This window comes from Oncorhynchus gorbuscha, linkage group LG09, assembly GCF_021184085.1.
Source record: "Oncorhynchus gorbuscha isolate QuinsamMale2020 ecotype Even-year linkage group LG09, OgorEven_v1.0, whole genome shotgun sequence".
NCBI classification, from domain to species: domain Eukaryota; kingdom Metazoa; phylum Chordata; class Actinopteri; order Salmoniformes; family Salmonidae; genus Oncorhynchus; species Oncorhynchus gorbuscha.
Window position 1 is genome coordinate 68,511,799 of NC_060181.1, and position 21,436 is coordinate 68,533,234.

The window sequence follows — 21,436 nt, forward strand, 5'->3', positions numbered from 1 at the left end:
TAGGATCGGTGGATACGTCTCATTACTGTAGTTATTTGAATATTCGATGAGGGTTGTTGACGTCAACTGCCTGTATTCAATGGAGAGAGACGCTATGCTACTAGCCTTAGCCTCATGTCAGAACACACCCGAGGGGCCCCAGTGTTAAGGATTAGCGTGGCAGAGGTGTTGTTGCCTACTCTTACCACCTGGGGTGGCCAGTCAGGAAGTCCAGGATCCAGTTGCAGAGGGAGGTGTTTAGTCCCAGAGTCCTTAGCTTAGTGATGAGCTTCGTGGGCACTATGATGTTGAACGCTGAGCTGTAGTCAATGAACAGCATTCTCATATAGGTGTTCCTTTTGTCCAGGTGAGAAAGGGCAGTGTGGAATGTGATTGAGATTGCGTCATCTGTGGATCTGTTGCGGTGGTATGCGAATTGGATTGGGTCTAAGGTGTCTGGGAGGATGCTGTTGATGTGAGCCATGACCAGCCTTTCAAATTACTTCATGGTTACCGAAATAATCATTTAGGCATTCAGAGAACTGGCAGTGTGGTGCCAGGACAACAACCTCTCCCTCAATGAAGCAAGACAAAGGAGCTGATCGTGGACTACAGGAAAAGGCAAGCCGAACAGGTCCCCATTGACATCGACAGGGTTGTAGTGGAGCGGGTCGAGAGTTTCAAGTTCTTTGGTGTCCACCTCACCAACGAACTATCATGGTCCAAACATATAAAGATCTGACCGTAAGGCGCTACAAGAGGGTAGTGCGAACGGCCCAGTACATCACTAGGGCCCACCTCCCTGCCCTCCAGGACCTATATAATAGGCGGTGTCAGAGGAAAGCCCATAATATTATCAGAGACTCCAGTCACCCAAGTTACAGACTGTTTTCTCTGCTACCGCACGGCAAGTAGTACCAGAGCACCAAGTCTAGGACCAAAAGGCTCCTCAACAGCTTCTACTTCCAAGCCATAAGACTGCTGAACAATTCATAAAATCGCCACTGGCCCTGGTACTTGCTGTTTGTTTGTTACCTATGCATAGTCACTTCACCCCCATTACCTCAACTAGCCTGTACCCCTGCACACTGACTCAGTACCGGTGCCCCCTGTATATAGTCTTGTTATTGTTATTCTTATTGTGTTACTTTTTATTTTAGTCTACTTGGTAAATATTTTCTTCTTCTTGAACTGCACTGTTGGTTAAGGGCTTGTAAAGTAAGCATTTCACGGAAAAGACGACACTTGTTTTATTCAGTGCATGTGACAAATAAAGTGAGTGACGTCACCGATTGAAACGCTGTTAGCGCGCACCCGCTAACTAGCTAGCCATTTCACATCGGCATAGCCATCTTGAATTCCGATATAAAATGTTTTTTTTTCTCAAAATACCGGGATGCCACGTGTCCTGCTTATATCAATACGCTCATAACTTAAGCATTACGAAACTTCTATTTGATCAAATAAACATCACGTAGCAAATAAACCATTCATTTTTTAATGTATTATTTATTATTAAACAGTAACATGCAAAACACAAGAAACAGAACAGCCAGGGGGATTACACAAAGAAATAAGGAAGAGAACCAAAAAACTATAATACAAATCCACATTATATATAAACAAATACAGACATGTAGCAACAAAAAAAAGAATACATTTTGTTTTGTAAACGTTTTAAAGATTCTAAATAGTTTTCCAAATCAGATTTAAAAAATAAGAAAAGGGCCTTTTTCTTCATAAATGTTTATTTGTGTATGAAAAATGTTCCCAATAAAATAAAGAGTTTTATGATGTACTGACGTTCAATTGTGTAACCAGAGTAGTAAAATAATATGTCAAATTTAGATATATCAGTGGTTGTATGCATTTTCTTGCCATGGTATAGTTTAACATGAGTCCAGAACACAATTACATAATAAGTGTTCAATAGATTAATTTTCTAGTTCACAAAAACTACATTCACTGGTAACATCAGGTATATACTTTGAAATCAAGCTATTACACGGATATAATCTATGGATAATCTTAAAGGAGATGTCCTATACTTTATTGGTCACCATACATTTGTGTGGAGTGAGCCTAGCACAGCGCAAGTTTACCTCAAACGATGAAGCCCAAAAACATATTGCAGAGGGAATAGATATCCTGTAGAAAATATCCCTTAATAAACGATTGTTGAATTTCTTATATAGTAAACCTATGCCATTCACCTGGATATCGCTTACAATAATGTTCCAAAATAAGCATTATTCTGAAGTAAAGATTTTATCCCACTAGGTATAGCTTTTATAACAGTGTCATATTCCTTGCTTGAAACCTCAAAGTTGTATCTTTCCATAAATTCTCTCTGCGTAAATAGATTCCCACTAATACTAACTAATATGCTGACAAGGACAATGATTTTCAAGAACCAGATACGGTAAAATCTGGTTTCTATGTAATATCGACCCATTATTCCATATAAAACATTTATGAGGTGAAAAGTCGACACTAATTGACCTCCATACAAAACTCCTTGCTTGGTCTTGCATGGGTCCTTCGTAAATGTGTGCATTTAGATGATGTCATAATTTCCCTACATCATCGATTGTTCACCCGTTCCTATTATTGCCGCGTTCGGAGCTTGTCGGAACTAGGAAAGTTGAACATTTCGCGTTTCCTAGTTCCGACTAGCATATGAATGCGGCATTTTGCGCAACGTTTTTCACTGCAGTTCCAAATGTCGTCACTAGTTACCACAGCCAAAGTCATAAACTTCGCCTATTTCTACAATTTATCTTCTTAAAATGTGATTTTAACCCTAACATCAACCACACTGCTATCCCTTATGCCGAACCCTAACCTTAAATGTAGTAGCCAATTTTGACTGTGGCCGAGTGCCATCTAGTGGAAACCAGTTACAAATTATCAAGATAATGAAAATGTATCCATTGTACAATGTACATTGCAGAATAATATGAAATATGAATATAACAAGAGGAAATGTTTGTTTGTTGTGTTCATTTATTTGTCTCTAAGTAGAACACTTAAATCTAAAAGTACAATACATGCAAAAACATATTTAATATCTGTTATTTCTGTCCTTTTTTAAAATACATTATCAATATGAAAAACATCCATGTCCACTAGATGACAACCATAGTCCAGATTTTCAGTGAAGACAAATCCACTAAGCTTTATCCCCATTTTTCAGTTAGACAATAGCTCTTCTGGTCTTTCGTTTAAGCATATCACTAATACAAAACATAACTGCACACTGATTCTTCGTATGTCTTGTATGTCATATTGTCGTAATTAACCATTATTCATATGCAAATATTTTGAAAACTGAATATGAAAAACTCCTGTAACACGACATAGTGAATGCCTCGTCTCTACAAAGACCAAAGGAACCATATAAGTGCTTGCCATCACAGAGTGGGTGGTTTCAAGGCATTCCCAGCCTCTAACAGACTATTTGCTGTTTTCTGAGGGTTCTGTAAGTTCTGGGGTGTCGTGTTCATGGCTGCAGCTGCCTTGTCGCTTTGTGCTCGGATCAGTTTCTCTCTCTCTAGGGCTTTCTCCATCTCTGTGTAGTAGTCCAGGGCCTTACGCACCGGGTCTATGATGTGCTGCTACAGGGGCACAGAGAGGAAAAGGGATCTGGATATGTTTACACAAATATGGCAGCTAGGCAGTGCTTTAGTTGGGCCAGTGCCAATCAGTACAGAATACCGGCACAGCTGCACCTTGCATTTTCTACTGCTTGAGTAACGGCACCCCTTTTCACTCCAAAATATTCACTCTTAAATATTCACTCTAAAATATGAATGTGTCCCAGTACCTTTCGATTCCACTTCATGCAGAGCAGTTGGGGATGAAGTTGCATCACAGTGAAGCTACATTAGTGTAGTGGTTGTAGATCGGGAGCTCTTACCTCCAGGCAGGGGAAAAGGTTAGCCAGCTCAATGAAGAGGGGTAAGAGGACGAAGCCAATGAAGCCTGTCTGAGAGGACGGCTTGGTCACCTTGTCCCTGTCCATGAACGGGGTGACAGGAAGACCCTCCAGCTTCTCCTTGTCACTCTGAGGGAGGCCAGTTGAGAGTAGGACTGAATTAATATTACATTGTAGTAGGCTATCTCTATGATACACAGTAGCATACCATTTAGAATGAAGCAGTGTTTTAGCCACACATTCCAAGTTGTATGCTGGAAGTTATATTGGAACATAACCAATATCTGTGTTGTGGTGCTTAGTTACCTGGTTGTAGAACTCCTGCAGGAGGCAGTCTAACCAGGGTTCAGCCACATCCATAGGCCGTGCTTCATTGGAGATGTCACTCACTTTGATCATGATCATCATCAGCTGGAGGGAGACAGGGGGGATATACACTATTGTTCAGAAGTTTGGGGTCACTTAGAAATGTAATTGTTTTTTAAAGAAAAGCAAAAAATAAATCCATTCAAATAACATCAAATTGAGCAGAAATAGTGTAGACATTGGTAATGTTATAAATGACGATTGTAGCTGAAAACGGCTGATTTTTAATGGAATATCTACATAGGCGTACAGAGGCCCATTATCAGCAACCATCACTCCTGTGTTCCAATGGCACGTTGTGTTAGCTAATCCAAGTTTATCATTTTAAAAGGCTAATTGATCATTAGAAAACACTTTTGCAATTGTTAGCACAGCTGAAAACTGTTGTGCTGATTAAAGAAGTGTCAACAGTGAACGGTAGTGTACATATCACTTTAATCCAGTCAGGAAGAGCCCCAGGCTGGTACCCTATCAGCACGAGTAGATACCAAGATCCTCCCATCTGATGTTGCTAGGCAACATGGCTGTAGACTCCTATGGTACCATGGCAACATCTGACTAAAAAGGAACAGGGAGTACCAGGATGACATTTACCTGACACCTCATAAACACTGGGCTAAACATAGGACTATTTCTGAAACATACTGTTTATTCATATCCTTTCTTACCACGTCTCTGTGGTCCTTGTTGCTGAAGTCAAAGATAAGCAGGATGGACTTGAATTTGTTCAGGATCTCGTTATGTCTCGTCATATCAGTGGCCAGGATGCATCTAAGAATAAATGAAATGCCTTGAGTTGATGCACTCGCCACACATTACGGTTAGATCAAAGTAAACATATATTTGTGTTGGTGAAGAGGATGCAAAAAAATACATTCTTACTTGATTATGCCCTCTCTTATCCGTTTATACTGTTCAGTTGTCAGATTTCTGAAAATGTTGTTTTCATTCTGTAAGAATAACAAACACTTTACTGTTGACATCTGAAAAGTTGGCCCACACACACCACAGCCCAACTTCAGTCACCCATGCCAATACCACCCATAACTTCTCCAGTCATCCTTACTCATACCTTCTCCAGGATCTCAAAAGCCACAGCACAGTGGTGGTTCTCAAGGGGGGAAATGTCATTGTAGCGCAGGGCCAGTTCTGTACGAGCATTTATCTGAAAAATAGAGCTGATAGTGAGTTATCAATTCATACACACACACACACATATCTGTGGTGGTCAGATAGATAGGTCACCTGGTAAGCATTGTTGTATCCCGTGTGATCAAGGTCGTGACAGACTGCAGAGGTCAGCATGGTGAGCAGGTCAATGCTGTCAATCTTACTTTTCAGGTCCGTCAGCCAGATCAGCCCGTACATCTATCAGAGAATAAAGAATTGCAAGAGCAGCAGTCCAGAGAGAATACAACTCAATGATGGATAATTGCTATAACATTCATCCACAGGAATTATATGAATAGAAACATTGACATTTGTTTTTGTTTATTTCAAAATGACTTTTAATGGTGGTGTGCTGTTGCACTGGTGTGTTATTGCATGTTATTTAAACTGTATATGCCAGGTAGTTCATTCTACATCATGGCAGGTTGTTATCCCCTGTGGGTAATAACGCAATGTCTTAACCGGCAAACCTCTGAATGATTATATTGAGTCTATTTCTAAAATCGGTTAAGGAGTCTGGATGTCCTAATCAATCAGGGTTTAGGGTGATTGGATAATTGGATCATTTTATATGATTGCACAGAGGAATGGGACTACATGATTTCCCCTGACCACCCTCTTTTACACACGCACGCACGCACGCACACACACACACACACACACACACACACACACACACACACACACACACACACACACACACACACACACACACACACACACACACACACACACACACACACACACACACACACACACACACACACACACACACACACACACACACACACACACACACACACACACACTCTCTCACCATCTGGGTGACACAGAAGCAGTGTTTGAAGTTGTGGAAGGGGATGTTGTTGTAGCGTTTGTACACCTCATACAGGAACTGGTGCAGCACCTCAGGCTCTATGTTAAAGGTGGCAATGAAGTCCAGGTCTGTGTACATGACCTGCAGTAGAACCATGATCTCTGCATCCTCCCACTGCCTGCACACACATAGCAGGACAAGTCAAGTGTCAAAAGGTCAAATCATTCATTTTTAGGTCATAAAACCGCTTGTGTATATACTGACAATCCCAAGTATAGCTTTCTTGAGATGAATATAGGTGTGCCCCAGGGTTCCATTTTAGCTCCTGTGTTGTTCTCAATTTGTATTAATGATTTGGGGAAATGGGATGCAACCAGCAGAGTTACATCTGTATGCAGATGATGCAGTTATATATTCATGTGCTCCTTCTCTAGTTCAGGCTGTTGAAGAGCTCCAGACTGCTTTTCAGTCACTCCCTTTATGGTCTCAAACTGGTCTTGAATGTACAAAAAACGAAATTCATGACCTTTACCAGAGCTAGAACTCTGCCAGAGAACATTAGCATTGTCACATCTGGTAGCTTATCCACTGAAAGTGTCATCCTACAAATATCTAGGTATTTGGTTGGATGACAAGTTGTCCTTTAAAGTTCATGTGGATAATCAAAGTGACGAAGCTTAAATTGAAATTGGGTTTTTATTTTTGTAATAAGGCTTGCTTCCCACTTATGGTTAGAAAGAAGCTTGTTCAGGCCACTTTTCTCTCTAATTGATTACGGTGACTTGTTGTATATGCGTGCAACCTCCTCCGTCTTACAGACTCGACTCTTTATCATTCATCCTTGCCCTTTATTACAAATGCCAAGTCACTCACCCACCAATGCACATTGTACTAAATGTTAGGTTGGTCCTCACTTTATATGTGCAGAAAGATACATTTGTATGTGTTCATTTACTGTACAAAGCCCTTTTGGGTAAACTCCCTCTTTACCTCTGTAGTCTGGTCTCCTACACTACTAACAGTTACCATACCTGATCTGCTAGGTGGTTGCTACTTAGTCCTTAGGACATTCACAGTATTAGGCAAGACTGCTTTCTCTTCTTGTGCACTAAACACATGGAATAATGTAAAATCCATGCTTCATCTAGATATGTTAGTGCCACTGAATGAATTTTAAATATTGATTGGAGACTGTTACAGAGGAGTGTAAATGCTTTTTTTTAAAGGTTGGATCATGTTGTATTGTTGTATGTTTTAATGATGTAATATATTGATTGTTGCTGCCTTCTTGGCCAGGTCTCCCTTGAAAAAGAGACTCTGGGTCTCAATGGGCTTTTCCATTGAATGTTAAATATATATATTTTTAAACACGGTACTAACTGTAACCTACTGTATGCTTCATATGTAGCAATAACAACTTTAAATGTGCCCTTTAGTGTCCTGGCCAAGGGTTGATAAATAAGGTAAAGCAATGGATTAATAGATTTCTGGATGCAGTAGCTCCGGGTGAGCTGCCCTTTTGACTAATCTCTGTACGGGTCTAACAAACACTTACTTGGAATATTTAATCATATATATTCAGAGAACAGTTTTGAAAGTGGTCCTAGTGTACATGTCACAAAAATATGGGTTATTGTATGGTAGCTAGGGTTTAAAAATTCCAGGAACTTTAAATAAATTCCCTGGTTTTCCCAAAATCCTGTTTGGAGGATCCCAGAACCAAGAGGAATTAAGCAGGAAATCCGAAACCCTCCAACCAGGATTTCTGGAAAAGTAGGGAATTTATTGACAGTTCCCTGAATTTCGTACCCCTAATGGTAGCTTTAGTTTTTTCCCCAAGTGGCCAGTATATATTCCCTCTTTTGAAGTGAGGTATTCATCTTATGTTAGTTCTAAAAGGCCCTGAAGTAATACATACTGTAACCAAACTGGACTGAAAGCTGTGATGTGTATGTCGTACGCATAATGCATCCTTCAAAAGTGCCTGTGTTAACGAAGCTTGTTATAAAGACCTCCTTTTGATTGGTAAACCCATAGCAGACAGCCATTCATATTGATATGAGCCTGTACGACAGATGAAAGGGTTGAATAACCCCATCCTCTTCAGGCCCTGCTCCCTGTCTCTCCCTGTCTCTCTTTTGAAGCTGCAGGTGCAGATGCTGTTTGTTTATCACACAACAGAGACATTGCTCGACCCTCTCACCTCCCACGCACAACCAGCACTCACAGGACCCTGTCTGTAGTCTCTCTGTAACTCCTACTGTGTAAAAAAGTCCATTAGCACATTTTCTAAGGAAAGTAGAAAAAATGAAAATAGATGGGGAACTCACCAGTTGTCAAAAGTTGGAGTCTTGAGGTACTGTCTCACTTCCTCTGAAACCTCCAGGGAACTATGGAGAACATACAATTACTATTCTGTTATTTTCATCTCAAATTTTTATAATGTGATATCCAAATTGTGATCTCAATTGCAACACCACTATTCAAGCAATGGAGTCTTGATAAGAGTGGCACAGCCTATTCATCTGATGACACATGGTCTCTATCATCATTGAGCGTAAGTAAACATGCCTCATCTGCAGGAACTTTTCCCGTACATGTTCACATTCCTCTCTGGTCTTGCGCAGTGTTCTCTTGTGGTAGAAAGGAGAGGGCTTCTGTGTTCCCTCAGATAGCTCTTTGAATAGGCCCAGCCAGCTGAGATGCTCAACACTCTGTGGAGACACAGATACACTAGGCTAGGCAGACACAGTGAACTTACATGATACTGGTATATGAATGAGCTTTTATACATAATTTATCAAATTCTATCTATACAGCATCAATAACACAACGTACCTCAAGTTTCTCCCGGAATGACTCCACCTGTCTCTTCATCTCGTACACGACTGCAGGAGTCTCACCAGCCTCGATCAGGATCTTCTTCTCCAAGCCCTGCAGTCTGGGGTACAAAACAGATGGCCCTCCTGACTCACACAGCCCTGAAGTCTATGGCAATGCTCCCTCGAAGCTGCGGGTGTGCATGGGCACACAGCTCCCGGGACTGCCAAAAAATAAATATCAGCCCACGTAGAGAAGCACGAGATTCAACTTCACTCAACTTTCTATAGTTTAATTAACACTATCAATGTTTTCCTTTACTGTGGGAATTGTGATTTAATCAATGCAATATTAGCCCCTTTCAGGGCAATATACAAAAACAAAACAAATTATGCAAGATATTTTGTTGTAGGCAGAACGCATCCGAGTCCCGTACTCTACATAGACCGGTACGCCATAACCAATCAGAGTTGCAGTAGGCGTATATGCAAATGAACCATTTCCATACAGTATATGGATCTGTGCGGTTCACTTTGAACTGGAATGTTTCTACAGCTTGAGCGGTCGTGAGTAGATGCGCTTGTTTTGAGATCAAAGTGAGAGCTTGATATAGCGACGTGGACATTTGTTCATATCCTTTGCTAGTTAGTGAGTTATTAGCCCAGTTATAGATAATTTGTAGTCAGCATTGGGGGAGTGATTGCCTCCTACAAGAGCACAACACGTGTGCATTTCTAGACATATTTGAAAAGCGAGTCTGGTAAAGAGACTGTTTTGTCTCAAAAGGGGCAGTGTTGTATTTTAAGACAGGCTTTAATAAGCTAAGTAGCCAATAGGCAGAGTACCCCATAATTTGTCTGATTCTCTGTAATAATGTTATGGGAACAATGATGCACTTTATTTTGTAAAGTGGTTTCTTGCATCAAACAACAACATCATTTGCAGTCACCTCCTTGTCTGAAGGACAAGTGGATAAACTGGTTAATGTCAATCCCTGCATTTTTTTGCTCAAAAGTCTTAATAGAATGTAGGCCTACATTGAACACCACACATTGGCTGAATGTTAGAACTATTTCCATGTTCAAATGTTATGGGGGGCATTTTCTCCATTGTTTTTGATGGTAAGCCACTCTGGTATGTTTTTCATGGTATGCCACTCTGGTAGGCCTACATTTTAATCAAATAGCCACAGTAGCCTACGTGACCACTGTTAAAACTAACTTAAAGCGGGTACAACCTCAGTGTTCACAGTAAACACACGCCGGAAGTTGCACAGAATTTTTCACAACGTTCAAGTTAAGCAGACCTGAGATTTGCTCAGTGTCTAAAACAATTAGAGGGAACATTGGTCTGGGGTACAGAACATGTGGTTTTCCTGACTCCCACAACCCTGCAGTCTGGGGTACAGAACATGTGGTTTTCCTGACTCCCACAGCCCTGAAGTCTGGGGTACAGAACATGTGGTTTTCCTGACTCACACAGCCCTGCAGTCTGGGGTACAGAACATATGATCTTCCTGACTCACACAGCCCTGCAGTTTGAGATTCATAACATATGGCCCTCCTGACTCACACAGCTTGATCCCTTACATGGTCTGACAGTTTCAGAATGGGCCCCAACCTTGAGAATGGTCACTCCTGTATACACCATGTCAGCCTTACCTTTTCTCCATGGAGGAGAGGTCAAATCCTAGTGCCACAGCAAGCTCCACACCTTCAACATGAGGTACACAATTAAAATATGAACATCAATATACACAGGCCCTAATGAAACAAGCAAGAGTTACAACACAATAACAATGCAAGTATGCCCACTGTCAGCCAATGTCTCTGGCGCCATGGCAGAGAATACCTAATGGCTCACTGTTGCAGTCAGCAGCCACCACCTCTAGCTTATAACAGGAGTTAGGACTGTTGGGCTCCAGGCGCGGGGAGATGTTGATGATGTTGCCCTTAGGGTTGTACAGCTTCAGAATATCATGGGGTCCTGCCTCAGCTGCAGAGCGGAACAGATCTTGAAAGTAACAAACACACACATGCATGCAAACACAGACAACATTTTAAGTTGATTTCCTGTGAAAATAGCTCAGGCAACCAATAGCTATTTTTTCCAATACTGGACACTTCAATCAACACTAGTTTCGAGTTTTGCAATCAAACACACACAAAAAAAACCTAGATCTCTCTCTGTACAGCAGGTGAACAAAATAAGTTTTTTATGTGCTCAGCAGCTTGGCCAAGCTTTTGTTAATGCTATTCATACACACAAAGATTAGAAGAAAGGGACTGTTATTGCCCGGGGTCTCTGTGAAGGGGTAATCTAAAGCTATCAATTCAAACCGTGTCTGTGCCTAAATAGACGTGCAAAACATCTACCAAAGGAATAAAAGGGAGAAGAAGAGGCGAAATGAGAAGGTAAAGGATTCGAGAGATCATTTCAAAACCACGATCAATTGCACTTTATGATTGCATTTTATATCAATGCTTTTTTTGGGGGTTTATAGGCAGTCAAATCTACAGACAGTAGGCAGAATCTTTGAAAGAAAATGAATTATCATTACATTAGCATCTATGAGATGGATCTCAAGCTATTTGATCACTGAATTAAATTACATTCCTTTATGCCTGTCCTTGGTACTGTTTGGAAAATTAATATTATTGACATGTTATGTATTTATTTATTTTAATGGACTTTCAATAACCCCTTCCCTCTATCTCATTAGAGTAACAACCCACAACATTGCTGAGACCTCAATAACCCTCACATCAATACGTCACATCTCGACTCTATTCTAAAGATGCCATATGTACACCATATGTTAGCTTTGACGCAAATGCAAGTGCAGAGTGTTGTTGTCAGCTGCACCTGTGTCTGTCTCTATCCTGCTGAAGCATCAAGCATGCACTATTTCTCTCTATCAATTCAGAGACTGTTTGCTTCTTTTGATGAAGACAATGATTGCAGGTCTTTGCAACTTCTGATGGATTGCATGTACATAACTATTTTAGGTCTCAGTGCTTTACTTGAGTTCTGATCCATTGTTTGATCTGGTAGAGAAGCAATAAAAGTGCTTTGTGATTTTAACCTTTCCATGTATGTACTTTGTTTATATATTTCAAATAAAAATCAAATCCATTCAAAAATCAACGTTTATTGGATGTGTACACAGTATAGCAGATGTTATTGTGGGTGTAGAGAAATGCTTGTGTTACTAGCTCCTAACAGTGCTGTGAAATGGCAAACAAGTATACAAATCATGAATAATTCAGAGGTTTTGAGAGGTTTCTCATATCAGCGTAATGAGTTCAAAAACAAAATCGTGCTTCAGACAACAGTACAATTTGATGATGTTTCAAAGGCACCAAAATAAAAAGGTGATATTATTTAAATTGCCTACCTTTGACATCCTGGGCAGGGCAATCCACTGGAAACTCTGCCTGCTCTGGTCTTCCATTCACAGTAAAGTAGATTATTTTTGTTGCCATATCAGTTTTTAAAGCCACTGCCCTCACTGTTCTGAATTTATTGTGTGACCACATTAATTTAGTAGAGACCCACTCCAACGACCCCTCCTCCCTCTCCCTCTGATACACACACACACACACACCCTCCCTTTGCAACAATTGAATCTGATGCCATGGATTTCCATAAACATTACACTTCTCATATGATATACATTTTATTCAAAGTGATATTGCAAGTATTTTTCGGTTATCACTATTTTCCAAACTGTCATCATTAGTTCTTGTGAATAATATTGTTTTTGTGGTCAAGATAAGGCTTGCTGTCTTGATACCTCCAAAACGATATATGACGCTGTCTCTCATGTATATGCTGAGTCTAGTCACGTGTGTTAATGACGTCTGGAAGAAGAAAACGTGTTTTCGGTCTCGCGAATCGTTGTATTTATGTAAAAATAGTCAAATAAGTGCCACGAGAGAAACTAAGGCACCCGTGGCTACTAAGCTGGCTAAAGCTTTTTTGGCTCTGAATCTGAAAGAGGAGCCTGAATTCAAGACGAAAGTCCAGGAGATGAAGAAGCGACCCAAAAAGGTTGGTTTGCCCAAATTGCACTGGACTGAAACCCACATCATGCAAGTGGGGCCAAGTTCTCAAGCTAGCTAGAGTCTACCCAAAACATATACATTTTATTCTAAACAATAGATGTGTTCGTTTATCTAATCACATTGTTTCCGTAAGGGGTGTGCTATAGCCGCATTATCCTGGTAGGTAGCTAACTAGCAAGTTAGCTAACAGTAGCTAACATCACCCAAAATTCAACCCAGTTTCTAAACCCAGAGACGCAACATCGCGAGACTTTCGGGGACACTTGCGAAGCAGACCAAATAGATTTTTATTGGTCACATACACGTGTTTAGCAGATGCTATTGCAGGTGTAGCGAAATTCTTGTGTTGCTAGCTCCAACAGTGCAGTAATATTTAACAAGTTATATCAAACAATTTCACAACAATACACACATTTTAAAGTGAAGGAATGGAATTAAAAATATATAAATATTTGGATGAGCAATGTCAGAGCGGCGTAGACTTAAGATACAGTATAACGTAAACTCTGTCAGAGTGACCATCGGGTTCTTGGACACCTCCCTGACCAAGGTCCGTACAATTGCCCTTATTTTAGCGCCGCAAAAACGTTTTAATTCCAGATGAACTGTAATGCCAATACCATTGTAAAGCACAATTTCTCCCCTTTCCAACAGAATCAATTACATGACCTAAACACTGCATATCGGGATGGCCGTATCAACGCTTGAATAGAAACCTAGTTCACACCCCCAATTTTGAAGTCAACACAGTCGCTACAGTCCCATTAGTTTTCTTTGTAGCCTCGTTTGAATGTTGCGGATGCGCACATTTGTACGGAATGGGATGAGTTTACGTTATACATATGAGATGAGTAATGCAAAATATGTTAACAGTGACTACTGTTCCATTATTAAAGTGGCCAGTGATTTCAAGTCTGTCTATAGGTCAGCAGCCCCTAATGTGCTAATGATGGCTATTTAACAGTCTGATGGCCTTGAGATAGAGGTTGTTTTTCAGTCTCTCGGTCCCAGGTCAGATACACCTGTTCTGACCTCGACTTCTGGATGATAGCGGGGTAACCATGCAGTGGCTCGGGTGGTTATTGTCCTTGATGATCTTTTTGGTCTTGCTGGCCAGTGTATGGGGTTTGAGATGTCAATGAGAGAAGTACATTATTCCTTAGCTGTTCATTTTCTTAATCTAAAGGCACAACCTAAATACGAGACAATGTCTGAAGTAGTTGAACATGTTATAACACCAATCTCGTGAAAGTGACAAACTGACACATTTTAGTTTTCCTCAAAAACAACTTTATATAAGGAGTGCTTTGGAGTTGAAGTAGTTTGGCGTGAGGCGACTATTAGACCCAATGACGTGATTCTGCACATTTGCTTATCTAGCCAATGTCGCCATGACATCGCCTACAAACCTGATCAGGGATTTCTACAGGAGAAGTCGTTTTAGCACATCTTCACATTGTACTGTCTTTGGTTCACGCTTCGTGGGGTCGCCAGAATGCAGATGTTTCAGCGATACAGTATTTTCAACCTAACTTCCGTTTCCCCTAAAAAACGGTTGTGGAGACTCTGCTCATACGTCCTTTTATGCCTGCTACGTTAGGTTACCCAACATTTGATTGACAGCATTTACTTGACTTAAAAGTTAGTAGTTAGTTAGTTAGCTGACTACTAGCCAGCAGATCCGACCCGCATGCTTACAGCTGCACTAAGATCGGATAGCATTCCTGTGTATTCATGGTTTGCATGTTTCGTTACAATATTGTTTTGAACATTCGTTTTGTACATCCTCGACTGAGCATTCTACACAATGCATTGTCAATGATTTAATCAAAAGTGCATTACAGTTGCTTGGAAATACAATGACATAAAGAGGGAGGCATAACTAGTAGGAAAACCTTTTGTCATCATTTTGATGTCGCTAGATTTACTTTAGATGCAGTATAACATTAGCTAGCTAGCTAAGATCGAGGGCTTGCTACCTGATTTTAGCTAGCTAACGTTAGCATAGTGTAATTTAGACTAAACAGTAGTTAGCCTCTTTCCAGAATAACTGGGTTTATCACCACTGTAGAAAAGGCCCATGGAGTTGGTGGAATACTCCTTTAATTAATTGCCATCTACTCAGCTGGGCCAGGGGCGCTTTAATTAGGTCAGGTGGAAATGTCCTACAGATCTCAACTCTATAAAAGGAGGAAATTGCCATCGCCTGATCTCGCTGCTTTCTCTTCCCTAAATCCATCTGATCCAGAAGTTCTGTGCGTCCATGAATCCACGTAAGTCCACCGACTCTTACCTTTCATCTGAATGATCTGTGGTGATCGGGAGAGTGGGCCATTCAGTTATTGTTTATAGTTATCACAGTGTAATGTGAATTGTTAATAATGACTGCTATGATTTGATCTTTGATTATGAATTTGATTGTATACATGTTATTTGTTTCCTTTGTGATGCAGCACAGACTACCAGTAAATATACCACTTTATGGTTAAAGGAATTCCTGCCTCAGTCTCATACATTCCTCTGTCACCTGACACGTGACCACCTGTTCACCTTCAACCACTTTAGGGCACCACTATGGCACCACTGGTAAAGGGTGGCTTGAGAGCGTTCTTAACAATGGTATGACGCAACGGCGATGCAACCAAAGGATATTCATCCTTAAGTCTATTGATGCAGCCATGCATCAATCTAATTAACATGATTTAAAAAATAGCCCTCAAAATCTGTCAATTTAAGATGTTTTTTTTTGCATGGGCTGCGTCTCAATCCACTGCATCCACCTATGTCTCAATCCACTGCATCCACCTATATCCACCTAATATGTTTTGCTCTACAACCCCGACAGGTTTCACAGGACTCGTCTGATAGTAACCTATACAAATTAATGCACGTATGTGGGTAGTTTTGTGCGACCCCTGCTGGAGAGTGAACTTTGGGTGATGTTAGCTAGCTAGCAAGGCAAGTTAGCTAGCTACCAGACATTAGCTACTGTTCGCTAGCTATCAGGCTAATGCGGCAATAGCACATCCCTTGTGGAAACAATGTGGTTGGATAAACTATAAAATGTATTGTATGAAAATGACAGTATACTTAAACTAGCAGTTGTTCAATTTATTCGGTGTAACAGTAAATCTTAATGATAATGGCACAATTCGGAGTACAACGAATTTCTCATCCCTGGATTGAGGTACGTTTTCTGAGCCATATCTCATGCTGGTTCTGCCCTGATGCAGCTGTAAGCAAGTGAGATCTGCTGGCTAGCGAACTACATTTTACACAATGTTCTGTCTTACCCACATTTTCCTCTTTCTTTACAGGGACAACAAATAAGTCCAAGAGTGATTTATGTTGGCCACCTTCCCACTGGGTTGTTTGAGCCTCAGATCAAATCCTACATTGAACAGTTTGGAAATGTCGTCAGGTTACAACTGGCCAGGAGTAAAACGGTAAAAAAAAACTTGGGATCCATTATCTTGAAAATGTAAGAATGGAATGTGTTGTGTGATGCACAGGTGTGAAGAATGGCACCGTCTGAAAATTACCTCAGATGTAACAGTTGTCTGTGGTGAGATAACTGTGCCGACAGTATTGTGGTACGTTAAGCTTATTGCCTGCTTTGTATAGCAGTGTGATTAAACCCATGTCCCAACATTACAGCCCTTGACTCATGGAAACAGCCATGCACCAATCAGATTTAGATACCATTGTTAGAGTTCATATTGGGAGGTGATACAGGCTAAATTATTTGACCTTATACCACAGCGTTGTTGAATACTTGTTTCTGATTGGCTAGAAGGGCATTTTAGAATGGGCATTTAAACCGGATATTGGGACAGTTGGATGTCCTGATTACTGAAAGACCAATGGATTTTTTTTAAGGCTGGTGATGATTTTTGGGGATCAAAGAGGCCGATGGACAATATATATCAATATCATTAAATTGGAAAAATTGACCAAATTTCCCAGACAGCCATGTATGCATTATTGCATCTGTTTTAAAATCAAAGAAATGTGACTTAGATTAGTAAAAAACAAACTACATAACATAATGGTAATCATTTTATTTGAATGGTAAATCTCTTAATAAACTGGGTAAATTAAGATGGCATAGTCCTACTCACAATACAGGTGAATGCATATTCAATAGGAATGTGTGCATTTGAGTTATTGATCTTGTTTTGGCTGATCAGTGGAGTCTATGGTGCAACAGATGGCAATCTGTTTGCCTTCAATTTGGGACATCTAGTAGCCTACTGATGAACAACATTTGCAAATAAGCATCAGCATTAACTCCGCTCCCTTTCACGTCTCCCTCATGCTAATTTCACTTGCTGCTGCTACGATGAGAAGTAACTCAATGGCGATGATGTTTGTTACCAAGCCATAAATGTGCATAATATCTAACAAGGAGAGCGAAAGTAGGAAAAAAATGTGAATCTACGATGCAACTTGTATTTTTATTTGGTTGTTATATTGTCAGGTTTGCTAACAAATGATTTAGCTCTCTTATAGCCTTGTGTTTGATATGCAATGCAATCTCCAAGTAATGAAAAGTGTCAAGTGTCCTGACGAGAAGGCAAGCTTTTCTAGCTTTGCCAGCCAGGCAAAATCGGGCATCATCAGCACATTGTTATGGATGTATCCAAATGAATGTCAGTAGAAAACAGTTTAAACAAACGCAAATGCAGTTGCTTTGCTGTTAATCTGGCTACAGAGGTTGTGACTGTGTTAGCCATAGGTAGTTGGCTGGCTAGCAAGCAAGGGATAAGAGTATGGCAATGGAACATAAAGAACAATTGACTGGGTTCGCGTCCATAAATACCTTGAAAAATGGGTTCCGCCTCTTCTCGCTGCATCGTCCATTATTTCAAAGGTAATGTACAGAACGTCAGCGTTTAACCCTTACATAACAACATTCTCCTCTCACAGACAGGTGGAGTTCGACTGATTGTCACCAAGATCGTTGCTGAGACAATGAACAACTACCTGATGGGCGAGATACTGATCAAATGTAAGTTAGGGACTGTACTTATTATGAGGAATACCAGGGGAGAATCTGGCCTCTGAAATTAAAGTGGATGGCCCTCCCTTCAGAATGAAGTCAAAGGTTTCTTCCAATTTAAAAATATATATTTTACTGAAGTGCCACAGTACACAGCAGTTATTGGTTAGGCATGCACAAAAGGGTTTACATCAGCAAGAGCATGATTGAGAACACCTATCCATTGCACTGTGTAATACAGTGTAGCCTAGTTTTATATACGTCATTCCAGCAGCACAAAAACTAGAAGGAAGTACATTTTCTTAGAAATATGACTTAGCCATACCCTAGGCCTATAGTTTAGGATATGGATAATTTTGAGACCACACTCTGCGCACTTGGTATAGTGTGCCCAGCAGGGAATCAGTGATGAGGGACACACATGGACATCACAAATTGTCAAACCCTGAGCAATATGACATTTCATCGATTACAAATTACATAACCCTCCCTTGGATTAAAAAAAGACGAAACCCTCCCCCTGACTGAAATTGAAAAAAGCAGGACCCTCCCTCATTTTCCTCCGGGTAACAATTATGTACATTTTGACCAATCCCTTATCTGAAGAAATAATCCACCTTTTCATTTATTTAATTCTAGAATCATATGTTCAGGTTTAACATTTCCCCCAGCTCTTGATGTCTTGTAGTGTGCGTGCATGTTGTGGGAGGAGAGCAGCAGACTCATTTCAGCTTCACCAGAACTGGGATAATAAAGTCCTATTGCATTCTCCAGGTAATCAGGTTCCTACTGAGGTGCATGAGGAGTTGTTTGTGGGATCACAGAGAGCTTTTAAGAAGCTGTGGCTCGCTACAACGAGACACACCAGAGGAGGTCAAGGAGATGACCGGACGACTCCTACATAATGAGGCCAAGCTCCGTAAAAGGCTGGCAGAGAAGGGAATCCACTACGACTTTCCAGGGTTTGTAAGTGTTGCATTTGACTCATTGGTTCAAAAGATATATATATATTTTGTATTCCTGACTTTTTAAACAATTTTAACTTGCATTATTTTCTTGTAGCCTAATTGTAAACTCTTTTTGAAGGCTTCTCAAGTGCAACAGAATAAAAAGTTAGATGACACTGTGAATGCATCCACGTGTAATGAGGTAAGGACAATTAATCTGAACTAGGCAACACTTTTGTGAATGACTACATCAAAGTACCCGATTGCATTTTTTTATGCATTTAGCTTTGATTTAGGCACAGTCTGAAAATTCCCTTCGATTTGCCTGTTGTCTGGGGTGAGAGAACTGTGCTGACAGTATTGTGGTACGTTAAGCTTATTGCCTGCTCTGTATAGCAAGGTGATTAAACCCATGTGCTCACATTCACTTCGCAACATCTAACAAGTAAGGGATTCTTGCACTCAGTAGGAATGAACATGTTCCCATCCATGGAAGAAAATCATTGGAGATGCTAATAGAGCTCCAAAATGCAAAATGTTGTTTCTCTGTGTTGTAAGATTCTCTGTGTTAATATGTCTTTCTCCTCAAGACGTGACTCCAGTGTGAACCACCTCAGTTCTGGACAGGAGGAGGTCCATGAAGATCAATGATGAGGATGGCGAAATCATCAAGAATACCCCCGCCCAAAAAAAGTCTAAAGGCAAATGTAAAGAGAAAGGGGGATACCTAGTCAGACTGTACAACTGAACACATTCAACTGAATGCCTTCCACATTTAACCCCAACACCTCTGAATCAGAGAGGTGCGGGGTGCTGCCTTAATCGACCTCCATGTCTTTGGCACCTGGGGAACAGTGGGTTAACTGCCTTGCTCTGGCAGAATGACAGATTTTTACCTTGTCTGCTCGGAATACGATTGAGCAACCTAAGGAGCAGAGTCTGACTAAGATTCCTCCTCTGAGGAAGAGGAGACTGAGGAGGAGTCCTTCCTAGAAGGGAGTGAGAAGCCCACAACGTGTGAAGAGCCCTCAGGGGACAAGAGCCAGTCGTACAGGAAGGAGCATAGTGAACGAACGTCAACGCCTGTTGTTTAAGGGACAATGACTCAATTGAATTGCCTTGCTTGTAAAAATGTATCTGCTTTACAAGGTGGTTGGTCCTCTATATAATTGCACAGAGGAGAATGACTAGAGAGTCAATGACTGTTTGACAGTGTTAGAGCCTATGCAGCTGTATAGCACCTCCTAAAGTCCCATAGCCAAGGCCTAAAATGAACACCTGCCAAATGTGGGTAGATTTTTGGTATCTGCTGGTAAGATGTTGATTTCACCAGCCCAGTTGGGGGTGGTCAGGGCTCCACAGTGCAAGCATTTCACTCTCATTTGTGAATAAAAATAGTAGAAGTATGATGACATTTATATAAAATAAATGCTGGAGTAGCTGATTTCAAATTATTTCTGCCGTTTTGTTTCAGAGCTGGTAAATTAATTCACAAAGTCAAAGAACTAGCTACGAATCCTGGGTTGCACCACCGTCTCTCTGTTGTGTTGTTGCCATTGCTATCAACGTTCTACAGATGCCGCAGCATATTGATGTCTGACTGATGTTTAATGCAAAGTCTTTCTGAACAGGGCTAATGACTGTTTTTTTGTCCAATTTACTCTATAGTGGCCTGGAAATACGATGACAAAAAACCTTGTCATCATTATGTCAAGTGAATTTAAAAAATATATATATATAATTTTTTTTAAATTTCATTTTTATCCACTGAGCTGATATGCTTGATCCATTTTTGCTGTAACTTTCTGCCCCCCAGATTGCTGAATCATATTGAATCACCTGACTATTATATCTGGTACTATCCCCAAGGTTTGGGAGGTGGCCCATGTACTCCCCTTCACAATGGTGGAGACCCTTGTGACCTACAGTTGATGTCGGAAGTTTAAATACACCTTAGCCAAATACATTTAAACTCAGTTTTTCACAATTCCCACCATTTAATCCTAGTAAGAATTCCCTGTCTTAGGTCAGTTAGGATCACCACTTTATTTTAACAATGTGAAATGTCAGAATAATAGCAGAGAAATATTTATTTTAGCTTTTATTTTTTTCATCACATTCCCAGTGGGTCAGAGGTTTACATACACTCAATTAGTATTTGGTAGCATTGCCTTTAAATTGGTTAACTTGGGTCAAACGTTTCGGGTAGACTTCCACAAGCTTCCCACAATAAGTTGGATGAATTTGGTCCCATTCCTCCTGACAGAGCTGGTGTAACTGAGTCAGGTTTGTAGGCCTCCTTGCTCGCACATGCTTTTTCAGTTCTGCCCA

General features: G+C 40.6%; 2 protein-coding genes and 2 non-coding genes across 4 annotated transcripts; 3 read left to right on the forward strand and 1 right to left on the reverse strand.

Moving 5' to 3' along the window:
* Positions 1–1,632: 1,632 nt before the first annotated feature.
* Positions 1,633–12,609, reverse strand: si:dkey-219c10.4 (high affinity cGMP-specific 3',5'-cyclic phosphodiesterase 9A). Its single transcript, XM_046361085.1, has 14 exons — positions 12,487–12,609; positions 10,941–11,102; positions 10,751–10,802; positions 9,108–9,210; positions 8,841–8,983; positions 8,600–8,659; positions 6,270–6,447; positions 5,528–5,650; positions 5,355–5,447; positions 5,165–5,232; positions 4,951–5,053; positions 4,223–4,327; positions 3,899–4,045; positions 1,633–3,596 (listed from the first exon to the last, which is right to left on the reverse strand). The coding sequence occupies exons 1-14, from the start codon at positions 12,572–12,574 to the stop codon at positions 3,393–3,395; spliced, it is 1,629 nt and encodes a 542-aa protein (XP_046217041.1). The 5' UTR covers positions 12,575–12,609; the 3' UTR covers positions 1,633–3,392.
* A 242-nt stretch (positions 12,610–12,851) lies between these two features.
* On the forward strand, positions 12,852–20,843 carry LOC124043998 (MKI67 FHA domain-interacting nucleolar phosphoprotein-like). Its single transcript, XM_046363238.1, is given in 8 exon segments — positions 12,852–13,142; positions 16,474–16,602; positions 18,086–18,167; positions 18,933–18,995; positions 18,998–19,021; positions 19,024–19,124; positions 19,245–19,307; positions 19,696–20,843. Coding segments are annotated over 8 exon segments (711 nt in total). The 5' UTR covers positions 12,852–12,899; the 3' UTR covers positions 19,702–20,843.
* LOC124044803 lies at positions 16,683–16,810 on the forward strand. The gene has a single exon (XR_006840740.1). It is a non-coding gene; the product is annotated as a small nucleolar RNA ACA64 (small nucleolar RNA).
* On the forward strand, positions 19,404–19,531 carry LOC124044804. The gene has a single exon (XR_006840741.1). It is a non-coding gene; the product is annotated as a small nucleolar RNA ACA64 (small nucleolar RNA).
* Positions 20,844–21,436: the final 593 nt, after the last annotated feature.